Source organism: Pteropus medius, unplaced genomic scaffold (genome assembly GCF_902729225.1).
Source record: "Pteropus medius unplaced genomic scaffold, Ma_sr-lr_union100, whole genome shotgun sequence".
Lineage (NCBI taxonomy): Eukaryota > Metazoa > Chordata > Mammalia > Chiroptera > Pteropodidae > Pteropus > Pteropus medius.
In genome coordinates this window covers 1,355,255-1,380,622 of record NW_024345872.1, presented here as the reverse complement: position 1 = coordinate 1,380,622, position 25,368 = coordinate 1,355,255, and the positions used below count along the sequence as shown (strand labels likewise).

At 36.7% G+C, this 25,368-nt stretch overlaps 1 protein-coding gene across 13 annotated transcripts in view; it reads right to left on the bottom strand.

The window, feature by feature from the left end:
* The window catches only part of PAK3 (p21 (RAC1) activated kinase 3), a 279,838-nt gene that overhangs the window by 6,896 nt on the left and 247,574 nt on the right, over window positions 1–25,368 (bottom strand). For all 13 annotated transcript variants that reach the window (XR_005655430.1, XM_039874753.1, XM_039874755.1 and 10 more), the window contains 5 exons: window positions 20,627–20,675; window positions 20,205–20,317; window positions 18,811–18,928; window positions 17,261–17,360; window positions 16,588–16,784 (listed from right to left, as the gene is read on the bottom strand). Coding sequence is in view for 12 of the 13 variants with exons in the window: in XM_039874753.1 (XP_039730687.1) it covers window positions 16,588–16,784; window positions 17,261–17,360; window positions 18,811–18,928; window positions 20,205–20,317; window positions 20,627–20,675 (577 nt within the window). In the remaining variant the exon portion in view is untranslated. The remainder of the gene's footprint in view (window positions 1–16,587; window positions 16,785–17,260; window positions 17,361–18,810; window positions 18,929–20,204; window positions 20,318–20,626; window positions 20,676–25,368) is intronic.

Below are 25,368 nucleotides of genomic sequence, written 5' to 3'. Positions count from 1 at the left end.
TAAATAATTTTTGAAACCTCCAAAAACATTATTTAAAAAATAAATTTAGAGTGACATCAGAAACATGGCAGAGTGAGAGATGTCCCCAGATCTCTCTCCTTGAAACAACAATAAGCTGAACATCTAAAGCTCAGCAAAAAACACTCAAACTGCACACCTTCATGTCTGAGCATGGGATCTGTGCATAAGAGCTACCACAGGTCAGAACCCCTGGGTGTCAGGTGGTGGACTGGGAGAAACAAAGAAGATGCCTCTTGCAGCCGGAGCTCCCCATAGGAAGAAGGGGAGGGGAGAAGGTGTGGCAAGTTCCCTGAACAGCCCTGCCTGAGAGAGCTGTGAGCTCCACACTGTTGGCAGCAGTGTCCAGTCACAGAGCAGAAAGCAGAAAAGTGGGGGCGGCAGAGAAACGATAGTTGATTTTTACCAGCCAAGGCTGCAAAACGTGAAGCTGAGCCGCAGCCCTCTTCCCAAAACCCAAAGGTCTTCTCCCACCATATCTTCCAAGACTGAACACCGTGAAGCCCCAGGGGAATCTGACCAAACACTACTGATACTGTTGCTAACACTGATAGGGACTGAGACCGAGGGTAGCGAGCATGTTTAAACATCTATAAGAAAAAAAAAAGTCATTATTAAGGCTTTATATAAATCAGGGATCCAAGAAGCTTAGACACCACATACTGGAAACCAAAAGAAAAATGTCATTTTTGCAACAAATAAAGAGAGACCTTCATATAATAAATCTTCTTTCTGGAAAAAAAAAAGCAGAATATATACTTCTATTAATGCCCAGGTGGAGAAATAGTCCATTAAGCACTATGAACGACCAAGGTGAAAAGGCATCTCAGAAAGAAAGAGAAAATTCTCCAGAAAATAAACTTATAGACATAGAAATATGTGACTTAAATGACAGAAAATTCAGGATGGTACTTCTGAAAAAAATCGATGAAATCCAAAACAAATCATATCAACAATTTCAAGAACTGATAAAACAACTAGATGAGGAGAATGAGTCTTTTAGCAAGGAGACTGAAACCCTCAAAAAGAACCAAATAGAACTTCTGGAAATAAAGAACACACTGAAAGAGGAGAAATATGAAATAACAAGCTTGGGAAATAGAGTCAACCAAATGGAGGAAAGGATCAGTGATATCGAAGACAGACATCTGGAAATACAACAGAAGGAAGAAGAGAGAAACCAAAGAATGAAAAATAATGAAAGAGAAATACAAGAACTAGCTGACAGCATCAGGAGAGGAAACATATGAATAATGGGCATTCTCGAAGGGGAGGAAAAGGAGCAGGGATTAGAAAGCATTTTGAGACAAATAGTTGACAAGAATTTCCAAAATCTAAGGAATGAGCTGGAGTTTGGAATTCAAGAAGTCAACAGAACACCCAATTGTATCAACCCAAAAAGGCCTTCATCGAGACATATTGTATTAAAATTATCAAAAATCAACAACAAAGACAGAACTCTCAGGGCAGCCAGGGAAAAGAAGACGGCAACCTATAAAAGAAAATCCATTAGATTATCGTCTAACTTCTCAGCACAATCTTTATAAGCCAGAAAGGAGTGGAATCAAATATTCAAACTATTAAATGAAAGGAACTGCCAGCCAACAATAACGTATCCAGCTAAGCTCTCCTTTAGATATGAAGGAGAAATAAAGACCTTTCCAGACATACAAAAATTGAGGGAATTCTCCACTACGAGGCCTGCATTGCAGGAAACACTGAAAGGGGTCAGCTCACCTAAAACAAAATGACAAGAAAAAATACATAATTAGGAGTAAGGTGACTAGCAGGCTGATAGAAGCAGAGGAGTGTAACCCTTACTAAGAACAAGGCATTATGAGCTTAAAAAATAAGAAGAGATTTGCTATAGCAAGATAGTAATGAACGTTCAGCTTACATAGGGACAAATTGAGACAACAATGACTAAAAAGGGGAGGATTCAAAGATCTAAATTCGCAAAGAGGAATGGAGATAAGGCACATGCAGAAGAAAATGGACGACTGTATACACACACACACATATTTACATATATATATATATATAACAATCCTTTACATATTTGTAATGGTAAGCACACGCCAAAAATTCAGAACCGAAGGATATAATATAAAACAAAGACCAGAGGGAAAACCCACGAAACCCGACCAAAATAAAGAAAAGAGAAACAGAAAGACAAGGAAGCAGTGGAAACACCGAGCTACCAGAAGGTAAAAGATAAAATGGCAATAAGAAGACCTCATATCTCAGTAAGCATCCTAAATGTAAATGGACTGGATTCACCAATAAAAAGGCACAGAATTTTAGAATGGATCAAAAAACAAAACCCAACCATATACTGCCTCCAGGAGACAAATTTTAGTTCCAAAGACTAATATAGACTCAAAGTGAAAAGGTGGTAAATGTTATTTCAAGCAAATGGCATTCAGAGAAAAGCAGGAGTAACGGTACTAATATTGAACAAATGAGTCTTCAAAGTCAAAAAAGGTAAAGAAAGATACTGAGGGACACTTCATAATGATAAAGAGAATCATGAACCAAGAAGACATAACACTTAATAATATCTATGCTTCCAGTCAGGGAGCCCCAAAATATATAAAGCAATTACTAACAGAAATAAAGGGAGAAACAGAGCTAAACGCTATTGTAGTAGGGGAGCTAAATACCCCACTTTAGGATATGGACAGATCATCCAAACAGAAAATTAATATGGAAATAACATCCTTAAAAGACAAATTAGAACAACTGGACATAATTGACATTTACAGAGCCTTTTATCCCAAATCAGCTGCTTATACATTCTTCTTGAGTGCACATGGAACATTCTCAAGGATTGTCCACATACTAGGACACAGAGATAGCCTCAACAATTATAAGAGGGTTGAAATCAAACCAACCATATTCTCTGATCATAATGCTTTGAAGCTGGAGATCGACTGTTAAAAGAAAACATGAAGAATCACAAATACATGGAGATTAAACAACATACTACTGAAGAATATTTGGGTCAGAGAAAAAATAAAAAGAGATCAAGAGATACATAGAAATGAATGATAATGATGGTACAATATATCAAAACTTTTGGGACACGGCAAAAGCAGTCATAATACAGGTCTATCTCCAAAAATTGGAATGAGCCCAAATAAACAACTTTACACTTCATCTTAAAAAAAAAGTCAGCAGAAGGAATGAAATAAAAAATTAGAGCAGAAATAAATGAAATTGAAAACAAAACAACAAAAACATAAATGCAACAAAGAGCTGGTTCTTTGAGAAGGTTAATAAAATTGACAAACCCCTGGCTAGATTCACTAAAGAAAAAAGTGAAAGACCACAGAAAAACAAAATTAGAGATGAAAGAAGGGGAATTAGGACGGACTCTGCAGAAATACAAAGGATCATACAATAATACTACGAAAAATTATATAATACCAAACTTAATATGCTAAAAGAAATGGACCAGAACTTAGAAAGAAACAACCTTACTAGACGGAATCAAGAAGAACTGGAAAATCTAAATAGACCGATTAGAAGTATGGAAATTGAAACAATCATCGAAAACCTACCATAAAGTCAAAGTCCAGGACCAGATAGCCTCACTAAACATTCAAAGAAGATTTAATACGTATTATCCTCAAACTCTTCCAAAACATCGAAGAGGAGGCAATATTTCCCAATTCATTTTATGAGGCCAATATTACCCTTATACCAAAACTTGGTTAAGATAAAACAAAACAAAACAAAACAAAAACTATAGACCAATATCCCTCGTGAACACAGATGCAAAAATCCTCAATAAGATACTAGCGAACTGAATACAGCGACGTATTTAAAAGATTATATACCATGATCAAATGAGCTTCAACCCAGGGGCACAGGGATGGTTCAACATACGCAAATTGATTAATTGATACACCACATAAACAAATCAAAGAATAAGAATCATATGATCATATCAATAGATGCAGAAAAAGCCTTCGACAAGATACAGCATCCATTTATGATCAAAACACTGAACAAAATCGGTATGGAAGGAAAGTACCTTAATATAATAAAGGCCATATATGACAAACCTTCAGCCAACATTATACTGAATGGTGAAAAACTAAAAACCTTCCCTCTAAGAACAGGAACAAGGCAAGGCTGTCCACTATTACCACTGTTATTTAGTATAATATTGGAGGTCCTAGCAACTGAAATTGGGAAGAGAAAGATATAAAAGGCATCCAAATAGGAAATGAAGAAGTCAAACTGTCACTATTTTCAGATGACATGATTCTCTATATAGAAAACCCTAAAGACTCCACAAGAACACTATTACAAACAATAAACAAATACAGTAAAGTTTCTGCATACAAAATCAATGTTCGAAATCCATAGCGTTCCTATACTCTAATAAAGAAGTATCAGAAAAAGAAGTGGAAAAAAATAATTCCTTTTGCAATTGCAATAAAAAGAATAAAATTCCTAGGAATAAATTTAACAAAACATGTGAAGGACCTATATGATGAAAACTATAATATCTTATTAAAAGATATCGAAGAAGATACAAAGTAATGAAAAAAAATCCGCATTCTTGGATTGGAAGAATCAACATTGTTGAAATGACCTTATTACCTAAAGCATTATAAGAATTTAATGCAATCCCCATCAAAATCCCATCGGCACTTTCTAAAGAAAAAGAACAAAAAACCATCAGATTCTTATGGAAGCACAAAACATCTCGAATTGCCAAAGCCATTCTGAGAAAAAAGAACAAGGCTGGAGGCATCACTCTGCCCAACTCAAATTATACTACAAAGCGACAATAGTCAAAATGGCATGATATTGGCAGGAAAACAGACACACGGACCAGTGGAACAGAATCGAGAGTCCAGAAGTAAACCCATATTTATATGGGCAAATAATTTTTGACAAAAAAAGCCAAAAACAGACAGTGGAGAAAGGAAAGCCTCTTCAATAAATGGTGCTGGGAAAAGTGCAAAAGAAAGAAACTGGATTGTTGTCTATTACCACATACCAAAATTAACTTATAATGGATTAAGGACCTTAATATAAGACCTGAAACTATAAAATATATAGAAGACACAGGAACGAAACTCAAGGACCTTGGACTTAAAGAGGATTTTATGAATTTGACCTCAAAGTCAAGGGAAGTAAAAGTAAAATTAAATGAAGGGGCTACATCAAGCTATAAAACTTCTGCAGAGCAAAAGAAACTGTCAACATGGTAAAGAGACAACCATCCAAATGGGAAAATATATTTGCAAGCAACGCCTCTGATAAGGGTCTAATTTCCAAAATACACAAAGAACTCATACAACTCAGTAACAACAAAAAAACAAACTATCCAATCAAAGAATAAGCAGAGGACCCGAACAGACATTTCTCCCTAGAGGACATATAAATGGCCAAGAAATATATGAAAAGGTGCTCAACATCGCTAGCTATTAGGGAAATGAAAATCAAAACCACAATGAGATACCCTCTCACACCTATTCGAATAACTATATTCAATACGATTAGTAATAACAAATGTTGCAGAAGATGTGCAGAAAAAGGAAACCTCATACAATGTTGATCGGACTGCAAATTGGTACAGCCATTATGGAAAACAGTACGGAGGTTCCTCAAAAAACTAAGAATTGATTTACCATATGATCCAGCAATCCCTCTACTGGTTATTTACCCCAAAGACTTGAAAACCCATATTCAAAAAGATATTTGCACACCGACGTTCATAGCAGCATTATTCACAGTGGCCAGGGCATGGAAGCAACCGAATTGTCCTATGATAAATAATTGGATAAAGAAGTTGTGGTACATATATACAATGGAATATTACTGAGCCATAAGATGAGATGAAATACTGCCATTTTCGACAACATGGTTGGACCTCAAGGTAATCATGCTAAGCGAAATATGCCAGACAGAAAAAGTTGAAAATCCCATGATATCACTTATATGTGGGATATAATCCTAAAAGCAACAAATGAACAGGACAAACATATAGAAACTCATGGACACGGAGAATAGACTAGTGGTTACCAGAGTACATGGGGGAGGGGGAAGGTGAGAGGTAGATGGGGTAAAGCGGGTACAATATATGGTAACAGAAAGAAATCTAACTATGGGTGGTGAAGACACTATATATATATATATATATATATATATATATATATATATATGACTTACTGTTAAAGCGTACAGCTGAAACTTAAGGGAATTTGTTAATCAATGTCATCATTAAAAAATAAATTAATTAAAAAATTAAATTTAAAAGCCTGTGTTGTCCAATTTACACAAAAATCCTCATCTATTTCTTTGTCTTCCTAGGTTTAAAGTTTCTTTTCATCAAGTAGGACTTCATGAAAGTACTACCCCTTGAAGAAACAAAAACCCAGATGATTTCTTTTTCAACTATTATTTTCGTTTTAATTGCAACATTATTATTTCCAACTAATTTCCATAGCAAAAATCCACACTTTCAGTTTATATTATGGGCTAAACTAGCTTTTGTGGACTGATCTGAGGATCTACTCACTATACATAATGCCATTTCTATGGGAAAATTCACTCTGTGTTTCAAATAATTAACTTAAAAATGATCTTTTAGAATGCATCTTTTGAGTCAGCTGGGTATTATCTTTGTAACATAAAATTGCTCCCCAAGGCCCTGCTAATGAGAGAAAAATACAATTTTAGCTAATAGAACAATCACAGCAAAAAGGATTTTACTAGCAAAGTTAAGTATTAGATGAATAAAGATTAAGGTAAATATATCTAGGCATGAGTGATCACATTTTGGTTTTATTTGAATTAGTAAAAACTCAAAGTGAGCTGGCTATTAGAAATTAGATTAGAGGTTTCCTTTATAGTTAGTTGCTTCTTAAGAAACCCAAGAATTATCCTTGAGTTCTCCTCCTTCCTCATCCAGCTACCTTCCCCTCCCCTAATCCTTACTATAATCTATCAACTGGCTTCTGTTAATGCAACCTCTAGAAATGTCTATCATACTCATCCATTTCTCTCTATTGCTATTATCTGCTTAAGTTTGAGCTTCTCTCAGACTGTTACAATAGCCTCCTAATTGGTTTTCTTCACTCAAGCCTTTTTATTCTTCAGTCCATCCTGCTTAATTCCTAAGGTGAGACAGTATAGGTCTTTGACCTACTGACCTTATTTATAATGTTAGAAAGATAACCTTTGGCCAAAAAATGGTGCCCTTCTTCGTTGTGATATACCTAGAATTTTTTGATGTTCTGGAATTTTTAATATTCAAATCTGTTGGCAATAACACACAAACATCACAATTTACAGTGACCTCAATGAGAAACTATATCTAAGTACTCGGAGCACTAAAACTACTTTACGCAGTTAAGGAAATAATTTAAATTATATTATTGACAATTTCTTCAGTTAAAAAAGATCAAAGCAGTCATCTTAGATGTTACCATTTTCCTCAAAACAATGCATATGTAACTAATAAATTTTTGTTAAAGTAGTTTTGAAATAGGACTAAGCATTTAATTAAAAAGCTTCAGTTTGTGATTTCGGTTCATTATAAAGTTTATAAAGTTTAGGTTAAGATGTTAAAAAAGAAAACCAGAGGACTTAAATGGAAATGTGTTAGTAACCATGAGAGTCTCCAGCACTGATATAAAGACTCACTTAACAAAGATGATAGTGTAGTATGAACATTTCCTTCTAAGTTGAATATTTGGGACTCGAAACACATTTTTCTGTGGATATCCTGTTAAAAATGGTGAATAGGCTTCCAGGCTGCCTCATAAAAATGTATTTAACATACAATGTAGTTGAACTACGAGCCCAAGAGAGCTATTCATCTATATCTCAATATCTTTAAAAAACATTATGTCCATGAGAATTGTTAATAGCTAACATTTATCGAATGATTACTATTAGCTCACTTAATCCATACCACGACTCCCTGAGGTAAACACAATTATGATTCCCAATTGACAGATAAATAAACCAAGGCCCAATATCACACAACTAGCAATGAAGGAGTCAATATTTGAATCCAAGGAGTATGAGTCCAAAGGCTATGCTCCTGACTACTGCAAAATACCATCTTCTACTGTTCCCAGTCTCTGAGGTAGGAATTCTCCTACCAGAGGGAGACAAGGGCTCTTCAAGAAATGAGGTACACTGAGCATGAGCAACTCTGCCTCTGCCTCTAAAGAGGAAATAAGCCCTTTTGAGGTTAATCATTTTTTATTTGCTTAGAAATGGGGAACAAAGGGCAAGGGGGTTCACATCATATTCAGCAGTGTCCCTATATATGTTGGGAGTTTATAAGCAGCTTGTACTCTGGTTGTTGCTTACAACATACTGTTGTCCTGGCTCCTTTTTCACTGTAGAATTTCCAACTACCTTTTAGTGTTTTATGAGAGAGATTTGGCAACGAGTGACTTGACACCTTATGACATAGTTTACTCATGACCTGGGATTTCAGAGGTTAAAGGCCATTGTGTATTGCTGTCTCTGAAGTGTTTTTGGATTTCATAAAAGGCCCTGACATTTCTTTATTTCTAAGAAGAGGGTAAGTGGGGCCAAATCTCCAAAAAGGAAATTACTATACATAACTAATATTGTATTCCATACTTTGACTTATTCAACCCAACAGTCCAATGTGACAACTGAATAAGTAATGTGGTTTAATTTAGCTCCCTACTTGTCCTGCATAGTAGTTTTCATCTGTCACCAAATGATGGGGGAGGGGGGCTTTGTTGTTTAATCCTTAAAAAGTCATTTAAAATGAATCTATTATAGATCTACCCCTTATAGGTTGATGGTAAAAGGTAATTAGGTACCACTGACTGATTAGGTGTTGGCCTAGCTTTAGAGTGCTCCTTTCAAGAATAAAAGGACTGGCCACTGCCACAAAATAAATTCCAGATGACTCTGACAATGCATGTGTTCATTCTACTCTCTCTGTATTAATAGTGCTTGTCAAGAAACATAGAGCAGGCTATGTATTCAGAAAGCAACTCTCAGCAGCCCAAGCAGAACCCAAAGTTTAGATTCACAGGGGATTTGGAAGTGAGAGTACAGGCAGGTATAGAGATAGAAAGGGAAGGAAAGTGAAATGGAGCAGGAGGAGAAGCTGTGAGAAGCAGAGGGAGGAGAACATAGGGGAAAGACAGAGGCCAAAGGACAATGAGAAGAGAAGGTGGCTGGTAGAATAAAAAGGACAAAAATGAAGATAAAGGCTACAAAGTCAGGGAGGTCAAAGGGACCTGATCCTAGGTCCCATTCTTCTACTGCCCCATATCTCTGGTCCTTTTTACATAAAATGCCTCAAAATATTGTCTATATTTGGTATATTGACTTCCTCACCTCCCATTTTCTCTTCAACCCACATTTGATTTCTATTTCTAAGGTACCATTTAACATTATACATTTGTTCATATCTCATTTTGGAATATTAGAGAAGAAAGGGACTAACTCCTTGATTCCTTTGGGCTTTTTCAAATAACTATATTAGGATCAAAACAGCCAGACTGTGATATGATTTGTGAAACATGTATTTTCAGTTACATAACCTGGTTTCAAATTCTATTTTATAAGTAGTTCATCAGCTGAACAGCTCTTTACACCATAACATACAATTCATCCCATGATACCACAGAGTGTAGACCACAGGCCCTTGCAGGAGTTTTATCTCTGCAGTGCTCTTCCCTGGCTTCTCCTCAAGATTCATGTCAGAGTGGGGCTGTCCACTCCCACATGCAGCATGTTTCACATCATGATCAAGTATCTTTGCTTGGTAGGAAAAGGGAAATCTTTCCCTTTCTATGAGATATATTGTGAGAAACAGATTTATTCAGGAGGTGATGAGAGATGTCTCTGAGACGCTTTCTGAAGATCACTCTTCTAGAAGCACTCCTAAAGGCAACACACACCCAAAACCATGGCTCTTCCAGCAGTCATGGAAGGCTGTAGGCTGTCTGTAGACTAAGAACACAGAATCAGAGCAAGAGGACCTATGAGCTTCCTTTTTTATTTAAGCGAATCTCATGTGGAAACTCAATACAGAGAACAAATTAAAGAGGAACTGTTCTGGTGGAATCAAGAGCCATGTGACCTACCCCTTGGGCCCTTTAAGCACAAGGAATGCCATGGAATTCTGGGGTTGATAGGCAACCAATAACCTCATCAAATTCCACTTGTTTGAAGTCATAAGGAAATGGAGACCCGGTGAGAAGTAATCTATACAAGGTCATGGAGCTCCTGACTTATAGACCTAGGAAGAGATTTTATTCTTCAACTCATAATATGTATAGTTGGTAGCAACACTATACAGTTCCTTGTCTGGCCCCTTCACATTCATTTATTGATGAAAAATGCTGATAAATTTTGCTACTTGATCACTGGCTCAATTCTTTATATAAAAAAAAGAGGAACAAAAAGAAGTGGAAAGAGGATGAGGAGAGGGAGAAAGGAAGAAAATGAAGGAAGGAAGGAAGGAAGGAAGGAAGGAAGGAAGGAAGGAAGGAAGGAAGGAAGGAAGGAAGAAGGAAGGAAAGAAAGAAAAGAAAGAAAGAAAGAAAGAAAGAAAGAAAGAAAGAAAGAAAGAAAGAAAGAAAGAAAGAAAGCAAGCAAACAAACAAACAAAGAAACAAAGAAACAAAGAAAGAAACAAAGAAACAAAGAAAGAAAGAGAAGTTGCAACATAAAGGTCAGCCTGGTTTTGGAGATAATGTTAGAACACTGGTTCTCTTGGCTACAGGGATAACACTGCCTTAATCAGGTTAACTTTCTCTGCTGAGAGGCTTATGTAAGACATCTCAGAGTATCCTTTTATCATAAAGCAAAGGGTCTTCTAAAATGTCACAACCAGGTTGGAAAAGTGTATTTCAAAATGATGACAACGGTCAGAAATGATCTTATTTATCACCAAAACCGTGATTTTCTTGGTGAGCTCATTTTTCATTGGCAAAAGCGCAGACTTAAAAAGTCATAGAATAAGATATGTAATTGGGCATTTCAGTTGGCAAATGCCTATCATCACGTCACACTCCATGATTTGCCTATTTAGAATGAACTTTGATTTTGAGGACTGACCTGCTTAGTTAGAAGTCTGGGCTCTACAGGGTTGCTTACATTTCCTAGGTGTTTAGTGATTTGTGACACCACAGCCCCAAGCACATATGTGTTGGACCTATACCCTATGCAGCAGAAGGCAATAGTAAACCATTGCGTTTTCCTTTCTCAATCTTTATCTTTCTTGTCTTTTTTACTTTGAAAACCCTATGATGATTCTGTTCACTCATTCATAGAGTCACCAGAAGTTGGAACAAAGCATGTAACAACCTATTAAGACATTAGGCATTTGTACCCTTGGCTTATTCCCAAGCCATTTAAGGACACGGAAGAATGATTAGATAAAATAGTAGGATAATGGAATATCGGTCTTGGCCAACAGTAGGTCTCGAGGCAAATTTTCAGTCTTTCTTTCTCCCTCTTCACCTGGCTAGAGTCTCTTAGATTTTAGTTTGTCATGGAATCTATTTCTCCTTTGGCTGTCTTCTGGGTCATAACTCACCAGTCTGAGCTGTCTGCTTCTGAGTTACAATCTAAATGAGACTTTCTTATGGCTAGGTCCCATTTTCCTATGCTAAATCCTTGATAATCAATGATTCTTAAGAACTATCTATCTTTTGACGGGCAATATTTTTTTTTTATTAAAAAGAAACCATTTTACTATTCTATAATTATTTTAGTTGCAGTTATCCCAACTTGCCCCTACTTTTAAGCATAAGTTTGCCCTCAAAGTAGGAGGAGTGTCAACAAACCATCAATAAACCTTGCTGTTCCATAGTGGCTTACAGAAAAAGAAGGGAATGCTCCCTGCTCTTCCTGAAATACATTCAAAATAATATTGACTGAGTGGCAAAGTACGCTTGCTTCTCTGGAACTCAGGAAGTTTATGTCTGACTTTAATTCCAAATGAGCACGGGCCATCAAACCCAGACATTCCAATCCACAACACAGGTTCCAGTGGCTGGAGGGAGCTAGAAGCACTTTGACCCTTAGTTGCTGCTTTTTAGTTGCTAGAGATTCTTTTCTTCTTTACTAGCTTTTCTAGACAAACAAGCTAACCAGTGCTTTAATTGTGAGGCAAGGAGAAATAGCAAGTCTCCTAGTGTAGACAACAGATCTGAATTTATATTTCTGCCCTCCCTTCTTCTCCCTGGCCATACAGGTACTACACTCCTAATCATGAGTAGTCAGACTGATGGTTTTATTATCACCAATATGTGCTATATACTCAACAGCTAGCACATTTTAATGCTGAACTCCATTTTCAGGAGAAGCAAAATTGAAAAAGAAAATGGCATACCATGGAGGTATATGCTGAACTAATGTCATTTGTTTTTGATAGTGTTAATGGAGTGGTAAATCAGAGAATGTCATATAGTGCATCAGGATTTCAACAGGCTTTGACAGAGTTACTCATGACACTTATTTAGATGAAATTAAGAAATGTGGACAGAATGATAGTGTGAATAACCAGTTAAACAACCATGCTCAAAAAGGGCTGATGAAGAATTATTTTTCAATCTAGACAGGGTTCTATAAAGGACTTGCCACAGAGCTTTGCATTTGGTCTACTCCTTGGTGTGGAAATCTGAAGTCATTATTCTTAAAGCTCCACAGGTGATTCTAAAGCACAGTCAAGGAGGAGAATCATAGGTATAGGATCACTGGTTCACATATTATACTACATACTATACAGATACCAGTAACCATCACATATTATACTACATATTATACAGATGCCAGTAACTATCTTTCAAAAATCCAATGTTTGATACAGTTTCACAGATGTTTAAACCAAGGTTGGAAAGAAAACACTTAAAGTTTATTCCAACTAGGATAAAAGCTCGGAAAATTACACATAAAAAAGGGCTTCACTCACAGGGTCCAGTGGGGCCCTCAACTGGATGTCAGTGAACCATTTCGCAAATACCAAATTCCATCAAAACTCACTGACAAGAACAGCCCTGTTATGTGTGGATGCAAAATCAACAAAGAGGCGCTCTTTTGGTGCTGAGAAAAAAAAAAAACAAACCAAAGATTTGTTTTATGGAAATGATTGTGCCTCCTTATTTAGAATCAGGTCATTATAATCATAGGTTTTCAATTATATCTTCAATTAACAAAAAAAGGCAGGTTGATGAGCAGAACACCAACATTTGATTTGCATATCCAGAGAGAAAGTTCTATTTTAACCCCAGTCACTTTGGCAAACAGAAAGAACAAGACATGTTATTACTGGAAATGGCACTAAAAATGTCCATGGGTCACAGAATAACATGTCCAAGGTCAATTATGTTGAGTGTAAAGACTTCAGGCAGTGGAGGAAGGAAGAAGAAGCTTGTCTCCTCTCTGTCTCTGGAAGAGTACCAACCTCATAACATCAGTAGAGTTAATAACTCTCTGACCTTTAAAGGGAATTTTTTAAATGAGGAAATTAGATCAATTAGTACAGAGCAATTTACATTTAAAAAAATCTCAACCACTTTATAACTGAGGGTGGGGGGAGTAGCTAATTCCTGTGTCAATTATATGTTAGGCAATATTCATAGTGTGTGCTCAGTTGAAACTGACACAACAAAGACACACACACACACACACACACAAAAACACAGTGAAAGAAAATCAACTTTCAAATGTATAGCCCCAGATTCCCCTTTAACCTCTTCTGTTCAGTGTTATCTGTTCCCGATAATTTAACTGAATTGTGCAGAAGCCTCCACTCCTTAAGGGGATGGGAGTGTAACTAATGTAGAGGAGAAGTTCTTGGGGAAGTGGGGAGAATCCAATCTTCCTTCATGGATGGATAAAAAGCACTCTAAAGATGCTTTCAACCTTTTTACTTTCTCACACTTTTATTCATATATAAATGTTTCTCTCTCTATATATATTTCCTACTATGAGCTAGACACTGTGCTAGGTGATTTGCATGCATTATTTCATTTGGTTTTCACATTAATTTTGCAAGATAGATATTGTCCTCATGTTAGATGAAGCAGGTTTATAAAGGTTTTAAGTGACTTGCTGAAGGTCACAGAGCTTATAGGTTGTGGAGCCAGGATACACCCAGATGTGCCTGACTACATGGGCCAATTTTTTTTTTTTTCACGTCAACATGCTACCTTCTACTCTACAACTTTGTCTTCCTTCCTCTTATTTGCTTTTTTCCTCTTTAAAGCCTAAACTGGTGGATGGGTGGTAGTATTGGAAGAATTTTAAAGAAAGGAGAACTAACTTAGTTCTCCTTATATCTCTCCTGAAGCTGTGCAATTTTCTATTTCCCCACACATGGCTTGTCACCAGCATACAAGAAAGCATAGGCTTCCTATGGGCTCATGTTATGTTTTTCTTTCCAATCTCTCCATGGTTTCAGTGACTACATTTTTAAAATCCCAAATAAGGACACATAGCCTGAGACACTGTGTTTTCTTTAAGAAAACATGAGGGCAATACATTTAAAATCAAAACTGAAAAAGTTCTCATGGCGCCTAGCAGAGAGATAGAGGGCTGGTTCAATATTGGATACGCTGATTGATTAACTGTAGGTTGATCATACATGGCGAGTAATGAGCAAAGTTAGAGTAAATACTTATCAGTGGAATTCAACAGGGTGGTCTTTCTGACAGATCTTTTTGTTATAGCCTTAATGTAGGCTTCCTGAACCCGGTGTCTTGTTAATCTGCAAGTACTTGTTTAGATACAAAGCTGTGGATTCTAAGAGACAAATTGTTAATTATGAGTGCTAATCCCAGGCTAGAAGATGCCTACAAAGATTAAAACTTGTTTTCTTTTTTCTAATGATTAACAGCCTAGCAAAAGAGATCAATTGTAATTGAGGAACTGAAGAAAGTGATAAACACATTACTGAGACCAACTGCTTTACAGAACCATTTATTTAATTCTTAAATTTTTCAGGTTGCAAATTACTCATTAAGAGGCAGAAAGTGAAATAGCCATAATCCATTCAGTGCCTTCGAACTCCAAAGATTTAGAGGAAGAAATCCATGGAAACGAGAGGCGTAATGTGTTCTTTAGCTGTTATTTCTTAATGGGCAAAGGTGGTTAAACAATGAGGACAACAAGTCTGTGTAATTATCCTTATGTGCTGGTCCATAGGTCATGAGTGAGCTTGATTAAATTCATGGAGGGCTGACCCACAAATGGTGGAAAAATGCCCTTTCTTTTCCACTCAACCCTGCAGGCAGCTAATCAATGTGCACATCTCACTTCCAGATTGTTTCATGAGACCAGAGCAATAGTCTATAGGATTCATTAGGGCATTCAGTCCTATTTGTTGTTTTCTAATCAGTGCAGGGACTAGGACAGGAGACAAGTACCAGAGAAGAATTAGGAGGACAAAGAGGCTGTCTACTCCCTCTGTACATAGGGAATGCCACTCTCAATTGCAAAATGTTGAACTGCAAAAAATCTAGACAATTACTTTGCATGTTTCTTTACATGTATAAAAGCCACATATATTTGGCTTGAATATTCATTTTATAAGCTTAACATATAAACACTTAATTGTTTACTAAAGAGAATGGTTTTTATATACTAAACATGAAATTCAATTTTAGACTCTTAGTGGTAATGATGCAAACAACTTCCAAGATGCCTTTGGCACTGTAGGTCTAGTAAATTCACCTGCATGCATTTCTGAGCGTAGAATTTGAATCTGTGCATATTTCCTGTTTTCAGTAATGTGAAGACCTTTATACAACACAGCTTCTGGCTCACCCTTAGGCTGTCTACAAGAAAATTGCTAGTGGCTGATTTCTGTCCTGAGCAAACATTTCTTTCATATTCCTTTGCCTTTTCTCTTATGATCAACAGCATATTTGAATAAAGATGGTGGCATTAGGCTATGAAATGGAGCTTTACTTTTTACAGAGATAACCAGACCATGTAAGGATCGAACCTCTGATTCTACAATAGCAAACTGAGCTACCCAACACAAACTATTTTCAACTTGACAATCTAATTAAGTTTGTAATTTCATCAGGCTGGCACAGTATCTATCCTGTATTCCATTCAATACCCACCCTAGCTGTTGTTGCTCAATAAATCATAACTGATAATGAAATAAAATCTAATTTAAAAAAATATAGCTGTTCTGGAAATGCATTTACTTACTTCGTTAAAGTAATTATAAAGCAAATGTGTCCTAGATAGATTAACCATACATAGTATGTGATAAAAATACTCTTTTCTTCATACGTCTTGCTTTTTTTAAAAAAAGCATTTTTTAATAGGAGAAAGCTATACTAAAAATTTTAAGGACCCCTGCCATTAGAAATACTGATATCAAAGCATTGGAAAAAACTGTTAGACACCTTAACAGAAACTGAAAATAACTCACAGTAATTTTGAAAATTATAACTTGGAACTTCTGTGTCATTTGTCTCAGCAAAGAGCCCTTTCTGGCTACTTTTGGTAGAGAGAAGAAATGACATTTGGTCTTTCCCTTACCTGAGGAAGAAGTACTTGAGTTTTCTTTTGACTTACCCTGAGTGGATTTTCATTAAGGTAGGGGGGTTCACCTTCTACCATCTCAATTGCCATAATCCCCAGAGACCAGATATCAACTTTTGGGCCATAGGCTTTTCGAGTCACCACTTCAGGTGCCATCCAATAGGGAGTTCCCACCATAGTGCTTCGTTTACTTTGCTCAGGGGTGATCTGAGCACAGAACCCAAAATCAGCTGCAGAGAAGAAAACTCAGTTAAAATCAGCTCAAATTATTTTTCTTTTACAAAAATTCATTTTCAGATATGCCTTTAGTTTCCTTTGTTAGACATTGAGCTTCCACAACTGCCTAGCTCATATCCTTTTGTTGCCTGATCTCGCAGCTGGTCTTGATTTTAAGAGTCTGAAATAACTGACTGATGTGATATTTTTACTAGACTTCAGTCTGGTTCCCTCCAACACACAGAACCTTTCAGTTTTCTAATTAGTTATCTGTCATCCAGCAGATGGAAGACACTGGAAATTCTGAAATATTGAACCTCTCCAAATCTGGTCATAATCAGAACACAGCATTAATTTTTTAAATTTCAAACTGGGCTCTAAATACTTTCAAATCAATCACTTTCAGTAGCCACTTTCTTCTCAAAATAGGCAGTAAAAGAGCAGAAATCCCAGATACTCTCTCAAACACCATCTGAACAAAAATACCTACTCAATTTAACAGAGCCATCCATCCCAAGGAGAATATTGTCACTCTTTATGTCTCTATGGATCACTTGATTTGAGTGTAAGAAATCCAAAGCTTGGAGGCACTATTGAATCAGGAAAAAAAAGTTCTAATTATATCACAAATACTTTTTTTAAAAATTAAGTTTAATTTCTAGATAAATTTTGAGCAAGGGTATAAGTTTATGTTGTCAAGTAAAATAGATTACTAAATCTTTTAACACAATTTAAAAATCATTACCATCTATATCAATAATGCAATTTAGCATTATAATATGAAAGCTCCTGAGTCAGACTAGGACATGAAGAGTGATGTTGTGATAAGTAGCACTTATCATTAATACTGCAAAACTAACCAATTAATATAGTTGTACTTTGATCTACTTATCTGGAAGATATGGATTCAGTTTGGTCTCATACAGATATAGTAACCTTCTATGTCCATGGTATGATTTAATTCAGTAGGTCTGGAGTGGGACTGAGGAATCTGCACCTCAAGCTATTTCTGATGGACAACCAGGTTTGGGAACCAGTATCAAGTAGCTATAGGTACTTGTTTGGAAACGGCTTTGTACTGTAAGACTAGAAGATGGAAACAACAGGCTCGGGGTCAAATATCCTCCTGATTATTATACGTTTGATTTATTGCATGAATAGAATATATTCATCATGTATTGGTAGATAAAGGTAAAGTGTGTGTGTTTGGGAAGAGAAATAATGAGAATGAGAGGAAAGCAAGGGAGTAGGAAATCTAAGTTAACAATTTAAAATTTAAAAAAAAAAAGGCTAGCTGAAATTATTTGGTTTTATTTTATTTCTTACCATTGTTTTTCAAGTTTCCACGGGTCAGAGTTCCTAGTTGTGTCTACAGAAAAACTCACCACAATGAATGTGGTAGACGGTAATGCCTAAGATAAAATTCTAATAAAGAGTGTATTTTTTTCATATTGAAAAACATTAATATAATAAAATATCCTTAGTATAGATTGAAAATAGGGATATGACACTGTTATTGGAAAAGAGGCAGACACTTAGACCCACTGGAGAGCTATGAGAGAAATCTAGATTGTATTGTGAAAATAACTACTTTCTGGGCTGAGGGAGGACCCTGCTTAAATTGCCTTCTAGAAAATGATGTGATTATAATGTAGTCTGTATTTTTACATGGCTCACATTACACATGCAAGACAAAATAACTATCATGTAAAAATTCCCCCAAAGTGGAAAGAAGTTCCATGCCAATATCACTGTTTTCCATATTTGCCAAGACTGCAGAATGCAGTCTTAAATATGGCACCTTGTGGATGGTATGATGGAACTCAAAAGATCCATAGCAAAGCAACTAAAATAAACAAAGAAAGGGAGGGAAGAGGGAGTCCTATTATGTTAGGATTTAAACTGAATTTAGGCTCTCCAATATTTTTCAGTAGGAAAGAAGTGGTATTACTACTTCCGTGTTCTAAACATTCTGAATAATCAGATAAAGAACAGCCAATTTTGGTGTTCTCATCAGCTAGAAATGTTCTATTTTCTTACCTCTCTGCAGACAGCTGCTATCTGTCCTTCATCCATACAGGTCTCTGTGACCACATCAGTCAAAGAGCCACCAGCCAAGTATTCCATGACTACCCATAGTTCATCACCCACTAAGTAGCTAAAACAAGAGAAGAAAAATACTTTGACTAAAGCCTAAGGAAATAGGGACTCTTCTAAATTAAGAAGGCCATTTGTGGTCAGTTTCTGCATTTGGTCATATTATATAACAAGAAGAAAACATGATAACGAGATACTTCCTTAATGTTAAAAGAGAATATGCAAGGAAATCAAAGGATCATCAGATATGACTGTGCACCACGGAAGAAGGAAAATAGCAAGGAGGCCTCTTGTGACTGACTACTACATTCATTGTAAAAGCTAGTTTCAATGAACAGGATCAGTGAATAACCCTTTTGGATAATTCAAGCCACAATGTTGACTTCTTGGACTGAACTGGCCCATGGTAATCAGATTTATATACTATTTATTAAGATCCTGGCATTATTTTTCATCCTATTGAATTGATTACTAAAATATTTTCAAGCATTCACTGAATCAAAAAGATTCATGTTTGCAATGGATTTACTGTGCTGAGGTCTCAGTTCTAATAGAAGTTAGTTGTGACATTTTATGAAACATTGATTTCGACTGTAAAATTTGACCCTATTTTTTTCACCCTCCTTTCCTCTCCTTCTGTACCACTGGTCTACCTGGCATAAAACACAGAAAGCAAGATCTTAAGCTCATTGAGGTTATAGATCTAATCTTATTTCCTTTGTACCCCCCAGAGTACACAACACAGTGGTGCTAAACACTTATTGAAATTGAATGAGACAGATTTTAACCACAAGTGGAGTTAGTGCTGTCTTTAAATGCTTATTTATAACCCACTACTAATACCACTGATGAAAGATATTAATTACCTGGTCTAGGAAAAAGTTTTGAGATTAAAGTCTCAATTCCCTAGGCCTCACTGTCAGTTAATCACAAAGTGCCCATTAAAGCAGGGCCATTGTAGACAGCCTTCTTCACTTAGGCACCCAGAGACTGCACTGGCTCCATACAAACACTTGACGAAATGTTTAAAGCACTACCACTCTCTCCTATATGCAATAGGCTATTTCTTGCCAATATGGAGTCATGATCCTTTAAAGGAAATTACACAAACTACTCATGTTTAAAAGCAAGACTATAAAATGTCTTCAAATGTTTGATAGATGGACAAAGATAAATGGGTACAAGCTTAGCAATTGATCTGATATTCTACTGTTTTGTAGCATTTGAGAAATATTTGTTAGAATGGATGCTAAATGAATAGATCCTAAATAAAATAATTTGTCAAGAAAATGACATACCAGGAAGAAAACAAGTACATAATGAGAGAAAACACTTACCTATCTAAATAGTTAACAATATTGGGGTTCTTATTTTCCCTCATGACCAGAATTTCATTAATAATTAATTCCTTTTTGGGCTGTTGTTGAAGGTTCATCTGCTTTATGGCTACCTGAATGATGATTAAAATGCAAGAATGAATTATGATCATTAGACTAAACATAAACATCCATATTTTGGAGCATACCAATTCTTTATTTTACTAAGCTCTTTCTCCATGCAACAAACCCATTCCCCTTTTCTGTCGTTAATTATGAGTAAGCTATCCACTTCAGATATCCACTTTGGAAACCAATAAAGTAAACTCCACTGTCAACCCAGTGCTATCCATTTCTTTTTCAGGTATAGATGCCATCAAAGAGGAAACCAGTTCAATATGAATAAAGGAAAATTAAAATTAGGATTGAATGTTAGCTCCTACCTCTTGTCCTGTTGCAATGTCTAGAGCCGTATAAACAGTACCTGATGCCCTGTAAAGGTGAAAATCATCAAGTGAATAAGAAATCAAAGTGCTATCAATATATTTTTTTAGAAATGTAATTATTTTCAGAAAAGGTAAATCAGCAAACTCAAGATTAAAGTATGAAGTAAAAATGGAACAACCATTTTTTATAGTGATTGCACCTGAAATAATCACAATGTATCCCTTTTGGTGGGCTAGGAACTCCAGTCAGACTTTCTGGAAGCAGTGTTTGTGCCATAGCACTAGGAAGCAATGAATTGAGCAAAATGGCCTTGTTCCTTTTAGGAAACTCCTGGGACATTTTAAATATTCCTTGGATGTTGCAACAACAACCACTCTGGTCCCCTGATTAAAATGAAGTACAGTTTAGGAAAGAATATATTATTTTTTGCTTAGCCAACTGTAAATTAATCTTTTCTTCTAGCATGTGGACAGACAGGCTTTTTTTTGTATATTTCTAATTATTACGAATACCTTCATCTAACAAAGCAATCACTCTCAGTGCTGCACTTAGCTGTACTGTAGCAACATTAACCAATAACAATATGGCTTTACTGTTGAGCCATATTTTTTATTTTTGCTAAATTCCTTAACAGCTTCTACTATGAGGTTTCACTCCAGCCAACTATCCTTTTAACATGTATCATTCCTTAATTCTTGGTAGTACTCATGCTTCCATTTTAACTTTAATTACAGGGTTCCTTTGCTTTGCAAATAGAAATGGTCTCATAAACCTGAATTCACAGTAATTTTCTGTGACACTCATGCATTCTGAACCTCCTTCCCACCTCCATCCCCAAGAAAAAAGAATAACCTAACCATTTTTGTGAAAGTGTTTGTAGTGATTAAAAGAATTAGCTTGGATAAAGATCAGTTCTGTGATTCACCAGACATAGTAATGTTCCAACATTTCTATCTAAACTTTCTGGTAATTGTTATTTCTCCTTTGTTCTCTATTTATTCCTTGCTGTTTTTGTTTGTTTGTTTGTTTGTTTGTTTTTGTTTTTGTTTGAGTTCAGGCATTCTTTTCTTATGTCAGCTATTTTCTTGTCATTATTCTCCCTGGATGAGCTAAAAATAGTTCTCACAGACCTAGAAAGTTTATTTTTCCTGTTCCTAAGGAATAAAATGGGTGATATACTATAAGAAATATTTAACTACTAATAGAGATTTGAGTTCTAATATTTGCCCTAACATTAAAAAGCTATGTGACCTTGGGCTAGTCACTTCCTCTCTCTGTGTTTCAGTCCCCTCATTTGGAAAATAGTGATCACAATAACAGTAAACATATATTGAGCATGTTATGTGAGTCAGACAGTGCACTAAGAACTTTATTTAAATTATATACCCCTTACCATATTTCTGTAAGGCAAGTGCTAGTATCCCCATGTTATAGATAACATATCTGAGGCTCAAGGATATTAAGAAACCTGCTCAAGGTTATACAGTTTACAATCTAAGTCCATCTGATTCTCTGACTTGCAAAATATAGGATGTGAGTTATGTTATTTTTAAGGTTCTTTAACTCCATGATCTAGAATCTACAAACTGTACTGTTCTCCTCACTCTGCATGAATATTTAAATATCTATTGGAATTGACTGAGAAATCACTTAATCAATAGGCGCCATCCTAAACCAGGGTTTGATAATGTCAAAAATTCCTTAGGTTTGAGGTTTATATTAACAAATCAATTTCTTAATTTCATATGTTTGAGATTCTGGGTTCAGACCATGTAGTTGGTATTCAGTAAGTATTTGTTGAATGAACAAATTACTAAAAGTCTTTTCAAGCAAACGTGTAAGAGCAATAAAACCTTTTATTTCTGTGAAGGAAACGTTTCTTCTTCTACTTAAATCTACATAAAACACTTCCTTATTGGAATAAGCTACCAGACATTCCTGATTACTGGGGCCAGTTTGTGATTTGCCTTTTTAAACTCAGAATTGCCTGAGTTAGAAGGAATAGATCACCTCAACCTGGTGTGTCTTTCAGCTGCATAAGCCCTGAACTACTTAAATCTATTGCAGAATAAGATTTAAAAATGCCTTTACTTGGTTTATTCCTATATACCTAGGCCACTTGCTCAATTCACACAGATGAAAAAAGTGATATCTGCAAAATGAGATAATATTATCTTTCTCATAGGACTACAGAGAATCAAATGTCAGAGTCTGCATAAGCATTTAGCCCTGTGCCCAGATCAGAGCTGATACTTAATATGGTAACTGCTATTATTGTCATTTTTGTTACTGCTGCTGTTATTGGTTTCACAGTAGAGGATGACTGATTTGTTGAGTTGTTAGTTGACCTTCCCAATCTTCTAGCCAAAATATTCTTGCTAATGTCCATCCTTATTTTCAAAAAGGACAAGGCCTGGTTTCCAAACAAGATGGAAGAGTAGGTAAAGGTTATCCTTGCCTCCTCTCATGACCAAATCAAAATTACAATGAAACCACAGAACAACCATCATTGAGAATCCCAGAAGGCTAGCTGAACAGAAGTCCTATAACTAAGGACACACAAAAGAAGCCATGTGAAGACTAGTTAGAAGGGGCATAAACACAGAAAAGGCTGGTCCAAGACCCATGTGTGCCAGTTAAATATTTGGAGGGATATCTCAGCTGTAGAGGTCTGCCCTGAGGAGCAAGGAGTCCCAGACCCACACCAGGTTCCCCACCGCAGGGTTCCAGTGCCAGGAAGAGAAGTCTTCACAATTCCTGGCTGTGAAAATCGGTGGAAATTGTGGCTGAGAAAGACAGAGGGCAGCTGGAGTATTAGACATTCCTCTTAAAAGGCCTGCACATGGACATATTTGCTAACAGACTCACTCCCTCTGAGCTCTCGTGATGGGGCAACATCTTGAAAGGTGCCAAGGACATATGGAGAGGAAATGAATAGTTTGGCTTTAGGGAGAGACATAGCGGGGCAGCTCTCTCCCAGACAGAAGTGCTGGCAGAGCCATTGTTCCTCTGTTGAGTCCTGCCCCAACTCAGCCTGCACATGTAGGCTGGTGCCATATCTGAGTCCCCATTAACTTGGCTAACACCATTCGCTCTGCCTTGGTGATTCCCTGAAACCCTACCCCATGCAACTTGCAGGCCCACCCAAGCCACTTTCAGTTCCTTTCCATACAAACAGCCTGTCTAGAATCATGCTGCAGATATTCCTAAAACTTCTCAAAAATTCACAAAACCAAAACAAGCAGCATCTGGCCTCAGTGTGCCCCATACCACTTGCTAAGCAGCCTCAAGCCTGGCACAAAAGGTGGCTGGCCTTGATTCATGGCTCAGCCTTTTCCTGGCACCAGCAAGCCCAGCAAATTGGCAACCATCTGCAGATGACTTTGTAGCACATACTAACTGCTCTGGGCAGGGGACATGCAGTGGTTGACCTTGGCCTGCACCAGAGCCCCTTCCAAGGAGGCCTTCAAACCAACACACCTGGAGTCCAGCTGAAGAGGACCACCCAACCATCTTCACAAATGATACACCCAAAGGGCAGACTCCATAGGCACTAAAGCCTTGCTAAATAGAACCCTGCTCCAAAGTATCAGCCCCAGCACAACAGCTCTCCACTGCAGTCATGGCCAGGCCTCAAAATCAATCTACCTAAGGGTTGACCCCTCCCACTAACATGTAAACAGCAACCAAGATTCAACTACAACAGGAGGGCACACATAGCCCGCACAAGGGACACACCTGGAGCGGCTGGCTCAGGTGACCAGGAAAGACTGAGACACTGGACCCAACAGAACATCTACGACATAAGGCCACTCTTCTAAGATGGGGAGACATAGCATCTCTACCTATTACACAGAAACAAACACAGGGAGGCAGACAAAATGAGGAAACAAAGAACCATGTCCCAAATTTAAGAGTGGAACAAAGCTCCAGAAAAAGAACTAAACAAAATTGAATGGGCAATCTACCAGATGCAGAGTTCAAAACACTGGCAACAAATGAACAAGGACAAACAAACAGAGACACATGGACATGGACTATAGATTAGTGGTTACCAGAGGATAAGGGATGGGAGAGGAGTGGGGAGATAGGTGGAGTAAAGGGGGTCAAATATGTGGTGACAGAAAGAAATCTAACTATGGTTGGTGAACATACAGTATAAATATATATATATATGCCTTACTGTTAAAGTGTACAGCTGAAACTTATTGGATTTAGTTAACCAATGTCAGCATAAAAAAATAAAAATAAAAACACTGATTAGAAAGATGCTCAATGATCTCAGTGAGAATTTCAACAAAAGGATAGGAGACACAAAATAATGGATATACGCAACATATAAAAACTCAGAAATGAAGAATATAATAACCTAAATGAAGAATATTTTAGGGGGAGTCGACCGTAGATTAGTTGAAGCGGACAATTAAATCAGTGATTTAGAAGATAAAGTAGCACAAAACACCCAATCAGAACAGTAACAAGAAAAAGAATCCAGAAAAAATGAAGATAGTTTAAGGAGCCTCTGAGACAACATCAAGCATACCAATTCAAATCGTAGGGGTACCAGAAGGAGAAGATAGAGAGCAAGGAATTGAAAACATATTGCAAGAAATAAAAATGGAAAACTTCCTTAACCTGGTGAAGGAAATAGACATACAAGTTCAGGAAGCACTTGTCCCAAACAAGTTGAACTCAAAGAGGCCTACAGCAAGATACATTATCATTAAAATGCCAAAGG